This window comes from Tyto alba, unplaced genomic scaffold (genome assembly GCF_018691265.1).
Source record: "Tyto alba isolate M040663 unplaced genomic scaffold, T.alba_DEE_v4.0 Super-Scaffold_22, whole genome shotgun sequence".
Lineage (NCBI taxonomy): Eukaryota > Metazoa > Chordata > Aves > Strigiformes > Tytonidae > Tyto > Tyto alba.
The window spans coordinates 5,743,911-5,763,756 of NW_024881296.1; the positions used below are offsets into that span (position 1 = coordinate 5,743,911).

Here is a 19,846-nt window from a genome sequence, read left to right on the forward strand (position 1 = left end):
CCCACCTCTCATTCCCTCCAGGCCCCCGCCCTCCCCTTAGTCCTCTGTGTGGTGGCAGGGCACTTCTCCAGGACCTGAAAGTAAGGTGGAAGGTGTGGGGGAAGGAGCACACCAGAAAGCACCCATTTCTGTGGTGTGGCTCTCCCTACCCCAGAAGACATTTATCCTGTGAATGGGGCAGCCTCTGGTGCTGCTGTTTGGGGAGAGGCCTGTGCTGGTCTTCTCCTTGCTAGCTTCAAGCGGACACAGAGCTTGCTGCTGGCTCAGGGTTACTGATTCCCCTTACGCAGGCTCCCAGGCGGCGGTCAGGAAGCGTGCTCCGCTTCCTGCCGGGCTGGGCGAGCCGAGGACGCAGGCCAAGGAGGAAGAACGCAGCCGACTCAGTATGAGTGATAAAGCATGCTTCAATTTATTGATTTCCATTACAGCCTTTCATAATCCTTCTGCTTAATTATGCCTACTAGTCAATCATTGATTGGATAAAATACAAGCAAGCCGTGCCAGGGCTTGTTGGCCCAAGCCCTGGGAAAGACCCAGATAAGTTAGTTTAGGAGAAACAAAAAATGCTCATTTCTCCATCCTCCCCTGATTAAAGAAGAAGAAGGAATGCTTCCCAACCTTGACGAGATAGAGAATGTTTCATCTCAGAACCTTAGTCAGTACTTTCCCACGGGACTCACTCTCGCTGTTGTTCACTCTTGCTGACTGAGGCCTACTCATGCTAACTTAAAAGAGACTCTCGTCGCAAAGAGGATCTCTAGATCCATGTCCCTTTTCCCTTAGCCATTCTCCAACAGCTTCCCCAGCCCACAGGGGAACGCTGAATCTCACCAACACACCTAAAAGAACTTTCTCCAGTAAGGGCTGTGTTCCATCTTATACACACCTGCTTCACTGCCAGAGCTGTTCAAACAAGCTCCAGATAACCTTATCTGGAAACAACACAGCGTGAACTTTTTTTGTATGTCATTTAGCAGCTAACCTTACTTTTGCCTCCCCCTAAAATATTCATTTCTTAAGCTTGACGTAGAATGGAGAGGACACTTTGAAAGGTTACTAACACAACCTTAAAAACAAAAATATTCAGATGCAGAGGACAAAACTATTCTTTCAGAAACACCAAATTACTGAAATCTAAATAGCACTAAAACTTCAGTTTTGACAAAGAATTCACAGAAAAGCCTTATGAGGCATGGGAACACTGATTAAAATAAACATGAGTTAACCATGAACAACCAGTAGCTATCAAGTGTCTATGCCTCATTTGGCTCAGTCTTACATGGGTTTATTTTTAAAAACAAGCCACCAAGCCACCATCTGAAACAGTGCTTATTTGGAAATCTTTGCAGAGTTATATAAATTGAGTCCGTAACTCAATTTGGGACAAAAATTCAGAAAATCTTGGTTTTATTCCAAAGCAGATAATTTTGAAACTGTGAGAGGTTTTGCCGAACAGGAAAACTGTTGTGCAGTTCCACAATCCACTAACAATTCATAAAGTCACAGAAACAGATGTACGCCCAATAAATGTTTGAGAGTAACAACTTCAGCTTCAGAGCAAGTAAGGTATTGTTTTTTCCATATTCCTTCCAGATGAAAGTGAAGAGCTATATATTTTAATCCATTAATTACTGGATTAAGTGGACATTTTACTTTTGGCCAAGAAGCTGACTCCAGAAAGTTACATGCTTTCTTTAGCGTGTATTGACTAATAAAAATAGCCTGTGTAAAGTTCTTAATATAAAGTCTTATTTTTATTTATAAAACAGTAAATTTTCATATTCTTCCCAAGTCAGAATGGAATGTAGAAAATCCTGCAACAACAAATAAGGTAAAAAAATTAGGACATGGCAGAAAGGCGACAGGCTCTGTAAATCTGTGTTGGTAGCAATGTGAATTCTATCTTATGTATATTGTCCATTTTGCTCTGTATCATAGGTTCATTTGATAACTTTAGATGATTTAATTTTCTTTATGTCATGGCTTTGCAGAATCAAGGTCCCATCCCTGAATTTTCCAACTTGTCCTGCAGGCCAAATGCTAGGCACTGATTTCTTCCTTTTGGCCTTCCTGAAATAGGAAGAGAAAAAAATAATTAAGAGAAACAACAGAAACTCATGAAAAAGCTTAATATGGTAAAAAATGTCACCTATTTATGAAATAGGTGTTTGGTATTATGGAATATTAAATCATAGCAGGTAATGACCCCAGAATATTTATTACCTGCATAGCCATTCAAAATTTGCAGCACATTACAGAATGATTTACATTTCAGAAAGTTTAGAAACATAAAGACACTTGGCTAGAAGAAGAAGATATAGAGCACATTTCAGTGAACCTGCTATACTGTGACTAAGAATGCCACTTCATCTTTCAAGCCTCTGTATACTGTATCTCGTGTTTTGCATTAATTACATCTCAGGGCAAGTGCTCCGAGTACGTGGCACATCCTGGGTCCGCACATCCATCTCACCTCCAGCTGCGTTCTTAGACATGTCGGGGCAGAACTGACATATTTTCAGTTAAGCTGCGTAACTAAAGCCTCTGAAACTGCTAGACACAGAGCAACATCATCATTTTGTGACCAAGTTCTTCTGCAGCTGGAGAAGTTCCTTCCACAGTGACTGCACGCCTTCTGGTATAAGACTGTGCATAGTTACACGGGGGGAAATATGCTGGAGAGGCTATACAAAGCAAGTTCATTTTAACCATGTTCAAAACAGCTCACCTCTCCTTCTGTTCTTTCTTCTTCTTCTTGAGAGAATCACCTTTATGTTCCTGCTTTTAAAGATACATATTTGAATGAAAAGAGATCTGAGCATCTTGGCTAAACAACCGTCTGCACTCAAAACACGTGGTACCCTTTGCTTCACGGAGCAGCAGGCATTTAAAGCAGGTTGGGAGACCTTCTGACAGGCCAAGTGATGCAATGCGTTATGGAGGCACTGCTAGGAGTGCCCAGAGCCCTTCCTGTCACCTTACGGGAATTACAGCCCTCTCATGACCAACAGGCTGCCCCTGCCACGTGGGGAGGCACAAACCCCACCGCAGGAGGACAGGCTTGCTTCTTGGGCATGTGACAGATCCTTGGGTCAAAAGACTTGCTCCCAGGCAGGTGTGCCTAGTTGCCTGATTGAGCATACCTGTCAAATAACAGGGTTCAACCACTTCTGGCCATGCCCTGGATGTGCTTTGAGCCATGTGACAGAGAAATAGGTCCCCTGGGAAAGAGGGTGGCAGGAAACAGGCTGACAGAGCAATTACCCGCCTTGCTCCCACCTACATGAGAAGACTCCATGGGGAGGCAGGGAGTAGGCTTGGAGCCAGATGGGCTGTGCTACAGGATGGATGCAAGAGAAACCTCACCCTTGCTTTAAACAATGAGCAAGATCCTAGATGGAACTGTGCTGATATAAAACCAGCTGAAGATCTGGCTCTCTGTGGTTAGACAACATGCAACAAACTTTAATTGAAGGCCATTTTTTTTCTCTTAGGAGGCACGGAAAAAAAAAAAAAAAAAAAAGAACAAAACCAACTGCTGATTTTGTGTCATCAATCTATCAGCCATAAAGGATGAGGCAGTGAAACCCACTACAACATGATGAGTCCTACTCATCAGGAACCCACTCCATGGGGAGCAGCAGGTGTCAAGCTCAGGCACTCCTCCTGCGCCTGAGGCGTTATCTGTCAGGTTTGTGGGCTAGCTCTTACATGTTGCCTTTTTATACAGAAAATTTTACACAAACCTTTCCCTTATCATACTCCTTTGCCATTTTCTTCTCTTTCATTTTCTCCTGGTAAGTCCTGTAGTTCACATGTTCTTTTTTGGGGGGCTGAAATAAAGATTGGGAGGGATACCACTGATTGAAAATTTCAAGTAGGTTAAAAAATATTCACACACTTGCATGGACAATATTTTTCAGATGGTGGTAGGGGAACATCAGAAATTGTTTATTTCCTCTTGGGTGAGAGGAAGGGACTGAAGGGATGTAAGGTAGACACATCGAAACCACATCTTTCATGCCGGAGACAGTAAGGAGGGATGTTTATGCTCTACATCAAACCTACAGGATTTCCACATATACACTGAGCTAGAAAGAAAACCCACACTCCTCCACACCCACCAAAAAAGACCTACAAAATTCTTTTTCTCTTTTGTATTACTGATGATGAATCAAACTGAAAAGTTTTCGCCATCTTTAACTCACCGGGACAGCGAAGCTTTAAAAAGCAAGCCCTTCCCTTCAACATTTTAGTTTTGAATGGCCTGATTAAAAATTGGTAAGTGTTGTCTTCCACCCCAATCAGCTGTATTTCATCTGTACAACATCTCTGATAACACAACCAGACTAATTTTACAAACATCAACAGAAAATAGACAAGACAGAATAGAATATGTAAAAGTAAGGATGAAGTGGGTCAGGGTAAGGGATCTTGTGTTTTAAAAAGGTGGTGCCAAAACCCCCCAGAGTTTTTTACTGCTTTCCTGCACTGTAACAGCTGGGTGACTGCTCAGCACAAACCAAGTGACAATTACCTTGGCTCCCAGCATGATAGCACGCTCCTGTTCCCATATACGTTGTTCCTGCTTCTTGTAGCCAGTGATTCCAAACTTGTGTACTTCCAGACGAGCCTAGAACATTACAGAAAATTGCAAGCATTTCATAATTTGCCCAGCCTCTTGTAAAATAGCTCTTGACAGACTACAACAAAGTCATACTCCCAAAGAAACCCTGGATAATACCTGAAATCAACATACTATAAAATAAAACTAACTGAGTTTGGAGCCATACTGCAGAACAGTTAACCACTGTCCATCTAATCTCTGGATGGTGAAGACTGTCAGGGGGACAATTTTTGAACCTCCTCATTTCACATAAAACAACACAATGGAATGGATCTCCTCCATATAAAAAGGAATCATGTTGTGCTGCACAAAGAAGAACAATGAAATGTGCTACCCACAGCACCCAACATTTACAGACTGTTCTCATTTCTTGGCTGCAGCGCACTTAACCAGTGAGAAACACAGCCGGGCATTGATGAAGTTGGTTTGACTACACACACATGCATAGCTGACACTATACAAGAATACCCTGGCAAAACCTGTGGTGAATTCATACTATTTTTAAAGTCAGTGGTTAAATCCCCATTGTGCTCAGCAGTACAAAGCTCCATGCAGAATTTCCAGTGAAACATTTCACTGGATCACAGCACATCCCTGAGCAGAGATCAGGCATATAAAACCACTTGCACAGATCTGTAAACAAATCAGTACCTAAGAAGGTCAATGCTAGTTATGCTCATATAAGAACAAGTGAGAATAAGAAGACAAATGGAAAGAAGTAATCTGCTGTTTCAAAAGTAGATGCCAATACACTTTTTTTCCCATCCCACCTGAGATCAGAAATCCAAGATTAACAATATGGGCCTGAAAGAGCTATGTTAAACATTATGGGTACTCACATAGCTTTACAAAGGTAACATACAGTGATCCTCCTCAAATTCTCTCTGACAGATTTGAAAGAAAGGCCACAGAGTTGCAACATGCCTCTCTTCACACAAAGCAGTTGACAAGAGCCAGCATGCTTCTCCTTTGACACGGCATACGGCCAAAATTACCTATTGGGAAATCCTCACCAAGATAACCTTTTCTGGAAGTGCTTCCCATTGGTCCCACCGTAGCTTTCACAAGGATATAGATACACATACCTGCACACTAAAATAGTGAGGTTAGATAGGCCCTGCTGACTTACTTTTTCAAAGTTAAATTCTTGTTCGTTCACATTTTTATCTTCATCCACTCTTTTGGTCTACAAACAAAACATTTGGAATTAATATAACAAGTAACACCGGTTTAAATGTCCACTGTGATAGTTTTTTGGAAAGCAGTGAAATGTAGAAAGAGTTGTTGGGAAGAGTATACAGCTTTCCAGCACTATTTTTTCCAGCTTTGTTACCCGGATTTATGAAAAGAGACAGCCTCAGTGACATTTTTAATATTCAGATATTACAGGATCTTACTGGAATGACCTTGCACAATTTATAGGGTACCATTATAGCACAGTGCATACAGCTTTGTCCTTCATTTTCTTGCCTGGATCATCTCCTAACACTTACAAAGGGTTTCATAATTCAGAAAGATATTAATAGCTGCAATTAATTTTTATCCTTTCAAGAATAAATTACATTTTATAAAATAAAAACTGCCACATGTGAGCTATACGTCACGCATAATTCCATTTCCAAATCCATACCAAACTGCTGATGCAGGATAGGACACAAACCTTAAGTCATTTTGTTTGAGACAGAGAGTGCAGTGGTAATAGCACATATACTGACAGCCGGTGGCAACACGCAGAGGCTTAATTTGCAACTGTGTGGACATATATTAGAGCACATATCCAGCTTAACTAATGCAAGAGAAACGGCTCCAAAGGATGACACTGTCAGGAGATGGCGGACCCCACTTAAGCTGTTTAAAGAAACTACTTGCTCAAAATGAGATCAGTGAAAACTCCATCTTCTCTATTCCGTGATTTACGTGGAGACCTTTCAACAGCAGTTCTCAGTTTGGAGGGGAACTCTCCAAGGGGGGACAGATTGTATCCTAGGAAGAAAAAGAAGTGCAAAATCCCCAGGGAGAGCTCCACACCTGCTAGTGTCCCACATGGGACAGTAACAAATCTCCCAGGTTTGTTTTAGATTGTGTCTGACTCCTGATTTTGGAGAGGACGTGCTGAACAACCTCTCTGAGTGGATGCTCTGCCTCTGGTGCAGGCAGCATGGGCAGGGAAACTGCAGTCTGTTCAAGAGTATCCGCTTGCTTGTCTTTCCCTGTTTGCTCTCAAGAGCACTATCCCCTCCAAGGAAGCAGGAGTACTACATATATATTACAACTGAACCTGAATGCTTTTAACGCATTTCGGTTTCACTCTCCAGGACTTTAAGTCATACTTAGTCACAGGTTCAGGTTCCAGGGTTACGTCAGGGCTTCCCTCTGCATTCAGCGGAGCCAAACCCAAACTTCTCCCAACTCTGCAAAAAGCTTCTATATAAAACTGTCCACTTCAATGACAAATAAACATGGTTATTTTCAGACCATTTTACTAACATGCTTAACACCAGTCTTTTCAGGAAGAAAAATTTAAGTTATAATAAAGCATAAGAAAATAATTATCTAGGGCAATTTTTAGAGGAAAACATTCCAGAAAAAGCACAAAAGTTTATGGATTCAACCAACTGCTTGGTCAGTCTCTTGAACTTCCTAATTCCAAGCAGTCAAACCCCAGATACCAGTAAATCTTCCTGAATTTGAGACAGTCATGTGCTTGTCCATCAGACCTTATTTTAGAATTGGGCTTCTGATGTTATGGCCATAAACATGGCTCAAAGAAAACAACCAGAGAAGCTATAAAATCTGGAGACCAATCAATTAGCAATGGACCCTCTGCTTGGCATGGGACGCAGCTCAGCTTCCAGTCAAGCCTATCCAGGCCTCTCTGTTGTAGCAACTCAGCTACAGTTTTTGGTAGCACGAATAAATTCAGTACCAACAAACCATATCAGAGGACTGAGATCTAATGCTGTCATGCCTTCCCCCATTGCTGGTGAACAGCCAAGTGCTGCTGTGATGCCAGAGAAGAAAGCTTTCGCACCTCACATCCACTCCTGTTAACGAGAACGGAGCAGCACACACAACACTTAGGCACAGAAGTAAAGAGGCTTTGCTTCCCATTTCATTCACTTCTTGCTGTATCAGCAGTCCTATCTGCAGATCAATTTATTTTGTTGGGATACATCTAGTTCAAATATAGGATAGTTATCCAGAGATCTCTGGAAATTGGGAAAAAAAGTCTTCGAGTCCTGCTCCCACCCCTACCAGCAGCCCTGTTGGAAATCAGCAGGACTGGATGCCATCAAGCTGAGCACACAGATCACCAAAGGATCCCAGATTTCCAGGCAGCTGTATTAGCAAGAGGGAAGAAACTAGACACTGGAGGGGGCATTATGGAAGACATCTCACAATTTATGGTGGCAGACTAAGGAGACAGGAAAAAGCAAAACCAACAGACACGCAGAGGATTTTATTTGGTTTTAACTGTCACCAGGAAAGGGCATCCCAGTCCAGTACCTGCTCAGCAGCAACTCTCTGGTGCGGCTTCACAAAAACCCATCTATCTGTGCTTTAAAGAAGCAGCAAGATATTCACCGGTACGGGCACCGTGCCCAGGGTGCGCACCCCGTTAGAAGGCCGCTCCTACTCGGGGACAGCAGCACCCACGCCTGCAGGCGTGGGCGTGCCTGGGGCAGGGGGGCCCACCCGCTCCCCGGTCCTACCTGGGCACCTCCGGTGGGTGCTACCGAGGGGCTGGGCCGCCCCTTCCTCTTCCTCCCGCGAAACACCACGACCTCCACGGCCGGCGGCGTGGCGGGGGGCGGCGGGCCGGCGGCGGCCAGCTCAGCCCGCAGCTCCCCAAAAAAGTCGCGGGCTCCCCGCCGCCCGCCCGCCGCCGGCTGCGGTCCTCGGTTCTCCTCCTCCTCCTTCTCCTTCTTCTTCTTCTTCGCCGCCGCCGCCGCCCCTACGCTCGCCTCGCTGTCCTTCGCCGCGCCCCGAGCACCGCGCTCCTCACCTGCGTGCCGAACGCATGCCCCGAGTCAGCCGTGTGCGGCCGCCGTCGCTCCGCTTCAGAGTGAACACGCCCGACCCCCAGGGAAGGCCGCGGTGCTGCCGGCCACGGCGCAGCGCCCGGCCCGGCCCCATTCCCCACGACCGGCAGCCCACGGCGCGGCCCCGCTCACCCACCCAGGTCGTAGAGGGCGCCGAGCACCGCTTCCAGCCGGCGGCAGGGCTCCCGCGACCCCATGGCGGCGGGCGGAAGGACGTTTGGTCCCGAGCGGCTCCCGTCGCCCCCAAGATGGCGCCGCCCATCGCGCGTTCCCCCCGCCCTCCGCCGCGCGCTGGGCAGCCGGGCCGGGCCCCCGCCGGGCTCGGGAGGGGACGAGGCCTGTCCTGGGTCCCGGCGGCGGCAAGTCTCGGCCAAGCGGGAGCCGGACGTTTCCCCTCACACGCTCACCTTCCCCAGGCGCTGCGGGCCCCGAGCCCGCCGCTCCGCCACGGTGCCTGTCGCGTCAAGTCGCGACAGTCGGAGCTCCCGATCCCGAGCGCCGCTTCTCCCCTCAGGTAGGCTGTCAAACGCCAGCCGGCTTAAGAAGGGTCGGAGGCGTCTGGGACTCTTCTCCAGAGAGGTTTTGTCCAGCAGCCCAGGGACCGGGCCTGGCGGCAAGGCTGGCGGGGGCGGTGGGCGTCTGAGGGGCTTCGCGGGGAGCCCTCGGCGGCGACAGAAACTTGCCAGCGACGACCAATTCAGCCCTAGAAAATGTCACAGCGATGGAGTGGCCGAAGCAGGTTTTCCTGTGTTACGTGGTGGAAATTACTTCATTGACCTTATTTTTTCCCTGTGGCTCCTATGCCAGCCTCAGATAAGGACATTTGGGTGTGGGGTGGTAACCCCCTCCCTCCCCGCACCCCCCAGTTACATTTGGAGGAGGTGACTGGGGAGAGAGGGAAACAGCTCCTGGTTTTGGCAGAGATTCCCACAGCCCTCTTCTGTGTCTCCCTGGCTGTATGCTGGTATCCCAAGCGCATCATGAGCATCCTCATTTTGTTGCTTTCAAAGGTTATAGGGAAGCAGAGGAGTTCCAGGATCCTGCTGTTTTGCTTTTGTACTTCACCAGTGTCACAGTAACAGTGCACGTAACTGAATTTTCTGATGTCAAGGTTTCCAACGGCATATTTTATAAATGTACTCTCTACCAGTTGGCAACCAAAGCTAGAAGAACAGCTTGGCCATAGGGTGCAAAAGCAGTGTTATTCTTCTTAAGTGGTTGGTAAAGTGTGTGTTTTGGCTTCCTCTGCGCTGCTTCAAGAGGGCATGAAAATAACTATTGCCATGGAGAGGAATCGGTTGCACTTCAAATCTGGAAGCATCAAATGGGGAGCTGTGGCAGAGAGGTGACTTAAATTGGCCGTGGCCTTTGCAAAACTCCTGTCACCAGAGCCACGCTGGGGAACAGCTGTAGCAGCGTGGTGACTGCTGATGTGGCTGATGATACCGGAGCTGAGTGCTGGGTTTCTTTGTCTGGGTTTTGTGCAGTTGCACACTGCAGGATTTAAACTTTGGTAATTGACATAAATGTTGCTTATATTTTCTGAGCAATGACTTGTCCAGTACTGATCTAAGTAGGTGTATACTTAGAGCCAACTAATATCTTCCGATGCTATTCTGATCTATCTTTTTTGCTATTACAGACCCTAAGGGATTTTTTTTTCCTGTTTTATTTTTAATCAAGTGGATTGATATAAGGTGTCAGTGGCAACAGATGGCTAATACAAACTATTTCCATTCTTCTTAACAGTTCTTAGCTTACTTGGCTCTTGCAAAACACCAACTAGCTGAAAGCTGGAAGAAGAAAGTTTGAAAACTAATGCTAGACTATACAGGAAAAAAACACATAAAGTTCAAAATTAATATGGGCTTGAGTTTGATACATTGTATAGGATTAGTTTTAACAGTCCCTGGAGAGTTTGTACTGCAGTTATTGTGGGACAATTCTCTAAACTACAGTAGTGAAAAGAAAAGTTAGACTATCTACCAAATGTTACTGTTGTAGAAGGATGGTATCCAAATTTGACTCTTATGTGTGGGAAAAAGAATGTGAGAAGGTCAAACATTACAGTTGGATTTGTGTTCTCTGATAAAACGAAACTGGCTTTTGATACAGTTGAGGCTTGGAAGGATTTTTTGTGGTTCTTAAGTGGAGATATTCCTGATTTTGTGTTTTTGTTTTGTTTTGCCAAATTCTTGTCTCGATGAATGGACAGGAACTAAATGTTTGCTCTTATTTTAAATGTCAGCTGCTTTGATAGTGTTGCTGGAGTGGCTGTGGTCCACTGGCAGTGAAACCTGACTCCCGCTCGCAAGGTTGAAAACCCAGCTGCTACTGCTGGGTGTTTTGCTTATCTGTTCCTGGTGTTCTGTGCATTTGCTGGCCAAACTTTCCTCTCAATACCAGAAAAGGTCACTGTAAGAGACCATGAAACAACATGTTTTATCCTTCATTATCAGACTGGTTCTGCACAGGTTGTTTATAGGGAGAGGAGGCAGAATGAAGGAAAGGGATGCCTGCGTTACCCTTCAAGTGGTGCTGTAGAGGAAGTCATAAGTGTTTTTATTTTTAGCATCTTCTTCTAATAAATAAGCTTGATCATAACCAATACTTTCATATTTGTGTTTCACGGAGGCTTGCTCCAGTTGCCTTGCTTGTCTGGTGGCTATTGCTGTTTTGAAGTTGAGAGAAATACGATTTCAGTTTGGAAAGACTGAGGGGTCATTCGTATAAACTGTGGTGTTATAGGAGATAATAGGAGACTCTCTCCAGCTCAGGGGATGCCTCCTGACTCAAGGGGAAGCATTTTGTCACTGAGATTTCTGCAGCAGGATGGATCCCCAATTAGTTCTTGATGTACCTGTTTGTTTTCCTGCCTAGCAGTGGTGTTGGTTACTCAGAGGCTGTGCTCTCTTTTTACCTACGTGTGCAGCATATAACATTTTTATCTTCACATGGCTGATAATTGTTTTGTTTTTGTTTTTTGTTCCTGTCTGACTGTGGTTTATGTACCTTATGTCCAAGCCTGGTGAAAGCCAGCACAAATCACTACAGTGCCGGATGCAACTGGAAGTAACAGGGATTATTTTTTTGTGTTGATGATTGTGTTTTTATAATGTCATTATGGCGTTGTCTTCATGCAGCTATGAGAGTTGGAATCAAAGGTGGTTTAGTTAATACCTATTAATCATAGAGAGGCTTGAGGCAAGGCACTTTAGCTTTCAAAGCCCAGGTGTTCTCTCAACTTCTTCCTCTTGGGCAGAATTAAGTAACGTGGCATAGGGTGATTTGGGGATCTTTGTGATTTCGAAAGGGTTGGGGTTTTTTGTTGTTTTGTTTTGTTTTGTTTTGTTTTTTTCCTTTTCTTTTTAGTTTCTTTCTGTAGCATTGTTCTACACAGGTAATATTTTGTTCATGCATTCAGGGTGTGGAATGCAGACACTATAGAAAGCTAAAAAAAAACCCCCAAACATTGCAAAACTATTGCATGCCGTTATTTTGGTACTGTAGCCAAGCAGACCACTGAATGGCTCGAGACAGTGTCTCATTCTTTATTTGTGTGTTCCCAGCAGAAGGAGCTCATGTCAAAGAAAAGAGATGAGTTTGAAGATATCTTGGAGGAAAGGCGATTGTCCAGCGACTTGAGATACGCAATGAAATGTTACACTCCTGTGATCTACAAGGGACTTTCACCTTGCAAGCCAAATGCTATTAAAAATGCTGTTCTCCAGTCAGAGCAAGTTCAATATGTTATCAAGCAGGTGAGTCTGGACATTGAGCTGTAAGATGAGGTACTTTGAACACAGCCAAGCTTTGTGTGACAGCAGGGAAAAAAAGATTATTGCTGACCTTGTCAAACATGATAGCTGAAGTTTAGAAAGATGGTCCAATAAATCAGTAAGTCGAGAGCCATACTCTTTTGGCAGCAAAAACAGATAAACAGATACTGATTTACCATGGAGTTACCACTAAAGCTGTTAGATAGCTCATTCATTAAATCATGTTTTGATTTTGCATATATGACACTTCACCATCTAACTTACTTAATGTGCATATGTGTTTGACTGTTTTTTTTTTTCCCTCTCCTCCATAGTCCTCACTACAGATCAGGATTGTGAAAGATGGAAGCACTCTCCTTCTTAGTAGACTTTTTGTGCTTTGAAGATGTCTTGTAGGAATTTTATAGGCTAATGATGTATTTATGAATCAGTCATAAATGCTACTTTCTCTAAAATGAGCATTAAATTTCACAGAGAATTCTTTGAGTTAGAAACAATGTCTAAGATGTAACCGTATTTTGCTTTAAAATGAAGGGCAGCTACTACTTTGTAATGAATAAAATACTTTATAGTCAAACTGGCTCATATTTTACATTGTGTTGAAATAAGAGTGTGTGTTAGTTATCAGAGTAACTATTTTCAGTATTCATGAAAAATAATTCCAGGTCAGTAGAACTATATAAGATGTCTTGATTAGTCCTGAGTGAGTGGCTACCATAACATTTTTCTCTTTTTTTTTTTTAATGGTCAATGTTACCCATGATATATCAAAACCTGTTACGATGTGACAAATTAAACCATGTCCTACCAAGTAGTGCTGTTGCCATCATGAATTGCAAAGTAATATGAAATTTAAAAAAATGAATCTTTCAACTTCAGAAACACTAAAACATTTACTGAAAATAAGTATTTTACATAGGATTTGACAGAAAGAAATTGGTGTGATGTTTTTTTCTGAACTGCTGTTTTTTTTTTTCTTCTGCCATTCCTCCTCTTTCCTCTTCTGTGTTCAGTACAAGGCATGTTAGTCATTTTGTAACAGTTAACTTTTCAATTAAGTATTTCTAGCTTCAATGGATCAAATAGGAATGATGACCATTGTTTAAATCTGTTTTTTAAGAAACATCTAAAGCGAATGCGCATAGCAACAGGAAAAAGATCATTGAGATGCAAAGTTGGTAGAAACAGTGCTTTGCATGCGTTTCAGCTAGCCATTGCCAAAGTAATACATTACAAAGAAATTGAAGCATGATAGGGCTAAGGTTCTTCAGCCAAATCTTAAAATCTAATGCAAGTGCACTTCAGAGATTTATTGTGAATATCTCTGCAAACGTAAGTTTCATTTTACTAGTCAAAATTGCAGACGGCCTTCTTCAGATCAATGATATAGGAAATGTTATTTGAACTTAAATCTCCTCTGAAGATGTTACAAGGGAAAACATTCAGATAGTGTTTTCGGGCGGGGGGGGGCGGTGGGGGGGGGCGGATTGTTGCACACTCTCTCCCCTGCCATTGGCACCTAAGCTCATTCTTGATTTTGAACAGCTCTAGCTTGTCTTTCTCTTGTTGTCTGAAACTGAAGAGATTCTCTATGATTAGATACATACCTATCACATAAAGTAAAATCTTGCTGACTATTGCAATAGCTCTGCCTTAATTGTTATGGCACATAGAATGGTGTGCATGGTAAAGAGAAGGGAAAACCATCTGACTGCTATTTTGTTTTGTTTCTCTATAGTTAGCAAGAGAGATGGGAGAATCACCCGATATTATTCAAGAAGAAGCCATGGAAATCTTGGATGAGATGGGCCACAGTATGCAATTAGGAGCTGTCAGTTTTTTTGCGTTTACGTTGAGCAAAATATTTAAACAGCTTTTCCAGAGAGTTTGTGTGAATGAAGAAGGAATGCAGAGAGTGAGTACTGGTGGGGAAAAAAAAAGTTATATTTTCATACCAGTCACTTGGCCAATGACTCTAATCTTCACTCCAGGTAACAAATATGAAAAATATCTTTTGAAAAAAAAGACTGCACTTCTGTTTATTATTGCATTTCTTAATAAGTGTAGGAGAAAAAATTATACATAAGTATTTTAGAGGCAAACAGTCAGCAGGACTTTGTACATTTTCCAAATGCTTCCTATGGTGAGGAATACCGTGTGTCAGCAATTCTGTTAGATCAGCCACTGAGAGTTTTTCTATCTGACACTATACATTTAATAATGCATTTAGCTGAATTGGAGGTGAAAACCTAATGTTATGTGACTGACTGGGTTGGTTGTTCTGCAAAACATTCATACAGCTAAGAGTGGTGAAACATTGTGCACCTCTGAGGCAGGAGATGCTTTAAGTTTGCCTCAGTTTGCTAGGGAGCTGTTGTCTCCCTGTTTCACTGTAGAATGCAGCTGTTCTGACGGGTGCAGCACATTCCCTGGAAGACAGCAAAGTCAGCCCTGAGAGCCTTTATTGGGTTTCCCATCCCCATCAAAAGGGATTTGAGTTAGACTATCATGTAATGGGGTGGCCCTGGCTTTTGAGTCCTGTGATGCTTGTGAACCACAAGTTGCTAGTCTGGAAACAACTGCTGCAAATTTCCTATGGTTCCATTTTGAAAAAGGTATGGAGTATGTGGTCAGAGAAACCACCCCTGAACAAATCAGCTTCTGTTTGCCTTAAGCCCTGTGAAGTTCTGTATTTGCAAATTTCAACAGTCAGTCTGTAAATATTGGAACAATATTGTTCTTGCTGTTTGTTTTTTGTTTTTTCAGTTGCAACACGCCATTCAGGAGCATCCAGTTGTTCTACTGCCCAGTCACCGAAGCTATGTAGACTTTTTGATGCTGTCTTATTTGCTATATACGTATGACTTGGTGTTGCCTGTCATTGCTGCAGGAATAGGCAAGTATGTTCTTTTAACAATGTTTTCAGGATTCAGAGAATCAGCAAGGAGTCAAGGAGCTGCTACTATAAGCAGTTGTGTTTAACTTCTGTTCCAAATATGTCCTGTTAATACCTCCCGGGGTGAGATGCTTACAGCATCTGAAAGCTTCTCATCGGTGCTGAGTCCAATCAAAGGTGAATTTTTTCATAGCAAGTTTGCCCACAAGTACCCCATCTGTAGACCCAAGGCTGGGGCAAAGATAGCTGTTGTGAAAAAGATTTCTATATTGCTGTTTTTGGCCTGGGAACAGGCAAAAATGTGCCCAGAAGCTACTGTGTATGCGGAACCTTTTGTGATACTTCATACTGTTTTAAGTGCAGTCGTAGCCAGATACAAAGTGCCAGCCACCTCGTGCTTGTTGCTGATGCAACTGATTCCCTTGGATGATTGTGTTATAAATTGAGACCACAATGGATCATAATCCAATTATAATTTTATTAATTATAGCAAGTAGAATATGAGCAAAGACAGCGCTGGACGGCAGGGGAGTCTGCGCTCCGCCAACTGCCGCACTGATCAGTTCAAACAGTTCCTTTTTATACATTTTTACATCCGTGGTTGTCTTTGATCAGTACCCCTTCTGCTTGCACAAGTATCTGGTTTGTGTAAGCAATTGCGGTTATCTTATCTCACGCGGTCATCTTGTCTCACAGGTTATCTTGTCTCACACAAGCGGTGTCTGGCAGCTGTTTGCATAAGCAGTTTTTCTGTCTTTTGCCGCCTAACCTTTACATTGAGCTTAACATAAATTTCAATAAACAATACCCTTAGTTCATAGTTTCTTACAATCCCCCCTTTTTCTTTTATCCTATTATTGTTTATTAGATGCTACTTTCATTTTCGTCACTGCAAACAAACCTTTTTCCACAATTCCAACATTTATCATAACACTCTCAAGATAATACCTTACAATTACAATCATAGTTTTCACGTGGCATAACACATTCACAACAATCTTTTCCACCAGGAAGCTCCTAATAGATCATCCCACCATTCTGAGTCTAACATTGAGGGTGTTTTCAGAGCACCATAGGTAAAACAGCTCTTATTCTATCTGCTATGTGCAGTTGTCGCCTTAATGTTTTTGCCGTGTGTTATTTATTCCTTGCTTTGTTCAGTTAATCCAACAAGTTGTGACCAACATGCAATTTGCTACTACTGTTTCACCTGTTGGTGTTAAGCAAATTCGAGCTGTGTGCCGAACTGCACAGTCAACCGTACTATCAGACACTCTGTAAACAATAATCAACAATTTATTAGCAAACAAGAACCTGAAATAATTAACTGTATAACAATCCAGCAAAGTCCCACGCGACACAATCAGAAAGAGAAAAAGTAAGAACCAAAGATATCAGCACTGTCCTTTGGATGTTGTCCTTCGATGTCTTGTTACCCTTACTCACGGGGCGATAGCGATAGAAAGACAGAAAGAGTCCAAGAACAACAGTCCAGTCACACGCCGCGCGGTAACTCCTCTGATCAACAACATTTTCTTCTTTGAACTATAAGTCTGTTTCCATCACCTCATCAAGGTTTCGAGGGCGTCTTAGTTGTCTTCGTGATCTTGGAGGATTGGGGGGAGGAGGTGATCTCCGACACCAGCCACGAGACATTCCCTCGCATACCGCGATGGCAACGACAGTCACCACCAATATAATGAAAAATCCCAACAGCAGGCCGGCGCACACGGGATCGTCCCCTACTCCCATCTTCCCAAGATTGCAATCCAGCGGGATCAGTAAGATTAGTGGGATAGTCCAGCCCCAGGCTAGCGGCTTGACCGAGGAAGGTCCAAGTGCGCAATGAGCGGAAGTTTCTCTTCCACCCAGAATGCCTGTGCTGCCTAGATCTGGGCGGGCCTGGCAGGTGTTTTTGCCATCCGGGTATAGCCGAACTTTCGAGACCCTCCAGCAACACATGCGCTTTGGGCTGGGGGCGTGGAAATCCATTTTCCTGCTGCGTATGTGGACCCTGACTCCTGATCCCTACAGACCAGGCAGGTTCGCCACTCGCGCTCTCACTCTTGTACCTCCGATACTGCGAAAACAATGGAGCGTGCTTATGCATGGGCAGCAATTTATTGTGCAGCCTCGATGTTGGTAGCCCTCACTTTGTTTGCCTTTTTACTACATATCTTTTGCCCTTGTAAATGTTCCTCTTTCAAGTGCCCATGTAGTTGTATCTGCTTATGTAAACCACCATCTCCTTTGGTTAACCATGTTGAAAATTCTGTTATAGGTCTTTTCGGCGGTTTTGGTACTGGCTGTTTTACTTCTGTCACATCTTTTACTTGGATTCTCTTCTTCCCACTAAAATATCTCCATCCACCCTTCTGTCTTTGGGAAAGCAAAGCCACTCTGATGTTGGACATAACAGTAAAGCACTTGCTGCACAAATTTGCCACTATTAAAGCAAACCATACCAGGATGATTAGCAGAGGTCCGGTATAACATATACTCCCACCTCTCATGCCTATGGGGTTGCAGCCCACAGCTGAGAAAAAGGTCTTCTTGGTGGCGAGCACAGAGGTTAACCCGGTCTTGCCCTCTACTGTTTAACAAATCCGTGTGTTAAGAGTTAGTCAATTCAAGTGCAGCTCCTTTGTAGCCACTTCCTTTGTTTCTAAGCAAAGCAAAATTTTGGCACTTTCCGATAGTGTCCTCCCATCAACTCTCAGGGACATCACAAATTCTGGGGACTAACCTCTTTTTCCCCGTAAATCAAGGTTACAGTTCATGCCCCTTCCCTATACAGTTATAAGACAATTTTCTCCATCTGCAAGAAATACCACATCCGGTAACACATCACACATTCACACAAAACCCACGCTTCATGACATCCATACATACACTCGAGACAAGGTATTACCCAATTAGGTTGATTTTCTAGCAATGCCTAATTGACTCCAAAATGCTCATAATCTCACATGTCTGTCAGTTAATGCTCGGTAAACGCCAGCTTTTCCCTGACAGTTTTTTTGTTTGGTTTTGTCTGTTTTTTTGTTTTTGTTTCCTTATACAGCAAGTAAGTAAATGAATAAGTAAATTTTCACAGTGTTACCTCTGAACCCAGTCAAAAACCCAGTCAAACCACTGGTTAAGAGTCATTCAATCCCCTCCTGATGAATTTACTTAGTCCTTTGAGGGTGACTTGTAGTTGCTCAGTTGATGGTACCACAGTCCACTCCTGAGGCTTTTCCACCGGCCCTTTTCCTCAGGAGGCAAGAGTCCACCCCTTTTCTTTTGTTCGGATCGCTGTCTCGGTGGTCAGCAGCACCTGAAATGGACCTTCCCACTCGGGAGTTAATGATTAATCTTTCCACACTTTTATCAATACCCAATCACCTGGTTTTACATTGTGGATATTAAAAGCCAATGGTGGTATTTGAGGCAGAAGTCCTTTCTTTCTTAGTTTCATTAAAGTGTTACCAATTCTTATTACATACTTTCTTACATACTGATCTCCTACTTCAGGGATGACAATATCCCTGTCATTACTCATACATGGTAATCCAAACATCATTTCATAGGGAGAAATTCCCAGGTCTGTTCGTGGCTGAGTATTGATCCTTAATAAGGCCAACGGCAGGCATTTAATCCAAGACATCTGAGTCTCAATCATTAACTTAGTCAAGGTTTGTTTTGAAGTTTGATTCATTCTTTCTCCTCTTCCAGAACTCCGAGGATGCCATGGGGTGTGCCATGCCCATTCGATCCCTAAGGCTTCAGATAGCTGTTGTATAATTTTTAAAATTAAATGTGTTCCTCCGCCCAAGTCTATTCTTTCTATTAATCCATATCTGGGGATAATGTTTTCCAGTAACACCTTGGATACCATGCTTGCCATTGCCCTCGGTGTGGGGGATTGCTTCCACCCAATGAGTTAAGTGAGCCACTAATACCAACAAATACTTTCACCCTTGTATTTGAGGTAGCTCTGTTAAGTCTACCTGGAGGCTTTGTATGGCTAGCTCCTGTTCCCCAGCCACCTTTTTTTTTTTTTTTTTTTTTTTTTTTCCGTTACCTTTTTGTTCACTTTTTAACAAATTAAACATCGATCAACTAGTTGTTTAGCTACCGTATATATTCCTATACACCCATATTGTCTAAGAAAATGATCACAAAGTGATTGCGTTCCCCAATGTATTTTCTAATGTATTAATGACAGAATTTCTCATGATCTTGTTTTGTTTAACATCTGCCTTCCATCCGCTAAAGTCCATTTTCCTTCTGAATCTTTCCCCCCCTTATTTTTAAGTATATCCTTTTCTTGTTCTGTGAAATTTGGGGCTAAATTCTCATAATCCCCTGGTATTATTACCAATAAAACTACCAATGATGATTCTGTAGCTGCTTCTCTGGCTACTTAATCTGCTAAATTATTCCCCCTTATTTCCATTGATGCTCCCCTCTGATGTCCTTTCACATGCACAATTGCAGTTTCTGTGGGGAGCTTCAG

The 19,846-nt window shown here is 43.3% G+C and overlaps 2 protein-coding genes across 3 annotated transcripts; one reads left to right on the forward strand and one right to left on the reverse strand.

Annotated features, from left to right (window-relative positions):
- Positions 1 to 386: 386 nt before the first annotated feature.
- LOC122153729 (uncharacterized protein C1orf131 homolog) lies at positions 387 to 8,939 on the reverse strand. Of its 2 annotated transcripts, none has more exons than XM_042796058.1 (7): positions 8,807 to 8,939; positions 8,341 to 8,633; positions 5,757 to 5,813; positions 4,538 to 4,633; positions 3,747 to 3,833; positions 2,729 to 2,778; positions 387 to 2,070 (listed from the first exon to the last, which is right to left on the reverse strand). In XM_042796058.1, the coding sequence occupies exons 1-7, from the start codon at positions 8,865 to 8,867 to the stop codon at positions 1,941 to 1,943; spliced, it is 774 nt and encodes a 257-aa protein (XP_042651992.1). In that variant the 5' UTR covers positions 8,868 to 8,939; the 3' UTR covers positions 387 to 1,940. The 2 variants fall into 2 exon arrangements, with proteins under 2 accessions (XP_042651992.1, XP_042651991.1); XM_042796057.1 differs by having other exon boundaries at positions 2,729 to 2,781.
- LOC116960216 (dihydroxyacetone phosphate acyltransferase-like) lies at positions 8,939 to 15,855 on the forward strand. The gene is made up of 4 exons (XM_042796060.1): positions 8,939 to 9,184; positions 12,243 to 12,431; positions 14,188 to 14,364; positions 15,216 to 15,855. Exons 2-4 carry the CDS (start codon positions 12,252 to 12,254, stop codon positions 15,429 to 15,431), a joined length of 573 nt encoding a protein of 190 aa, XP_042651994.1. The 5' UTR covers positions 8,939 to 9,184; positions 12,243 to 12,251; the 3' UTR covers positions 15,432 to 15,855.
- The last annotated feature ends 3,991 nt before the right edge of the window (positions 15,856 to 19,846 follow it).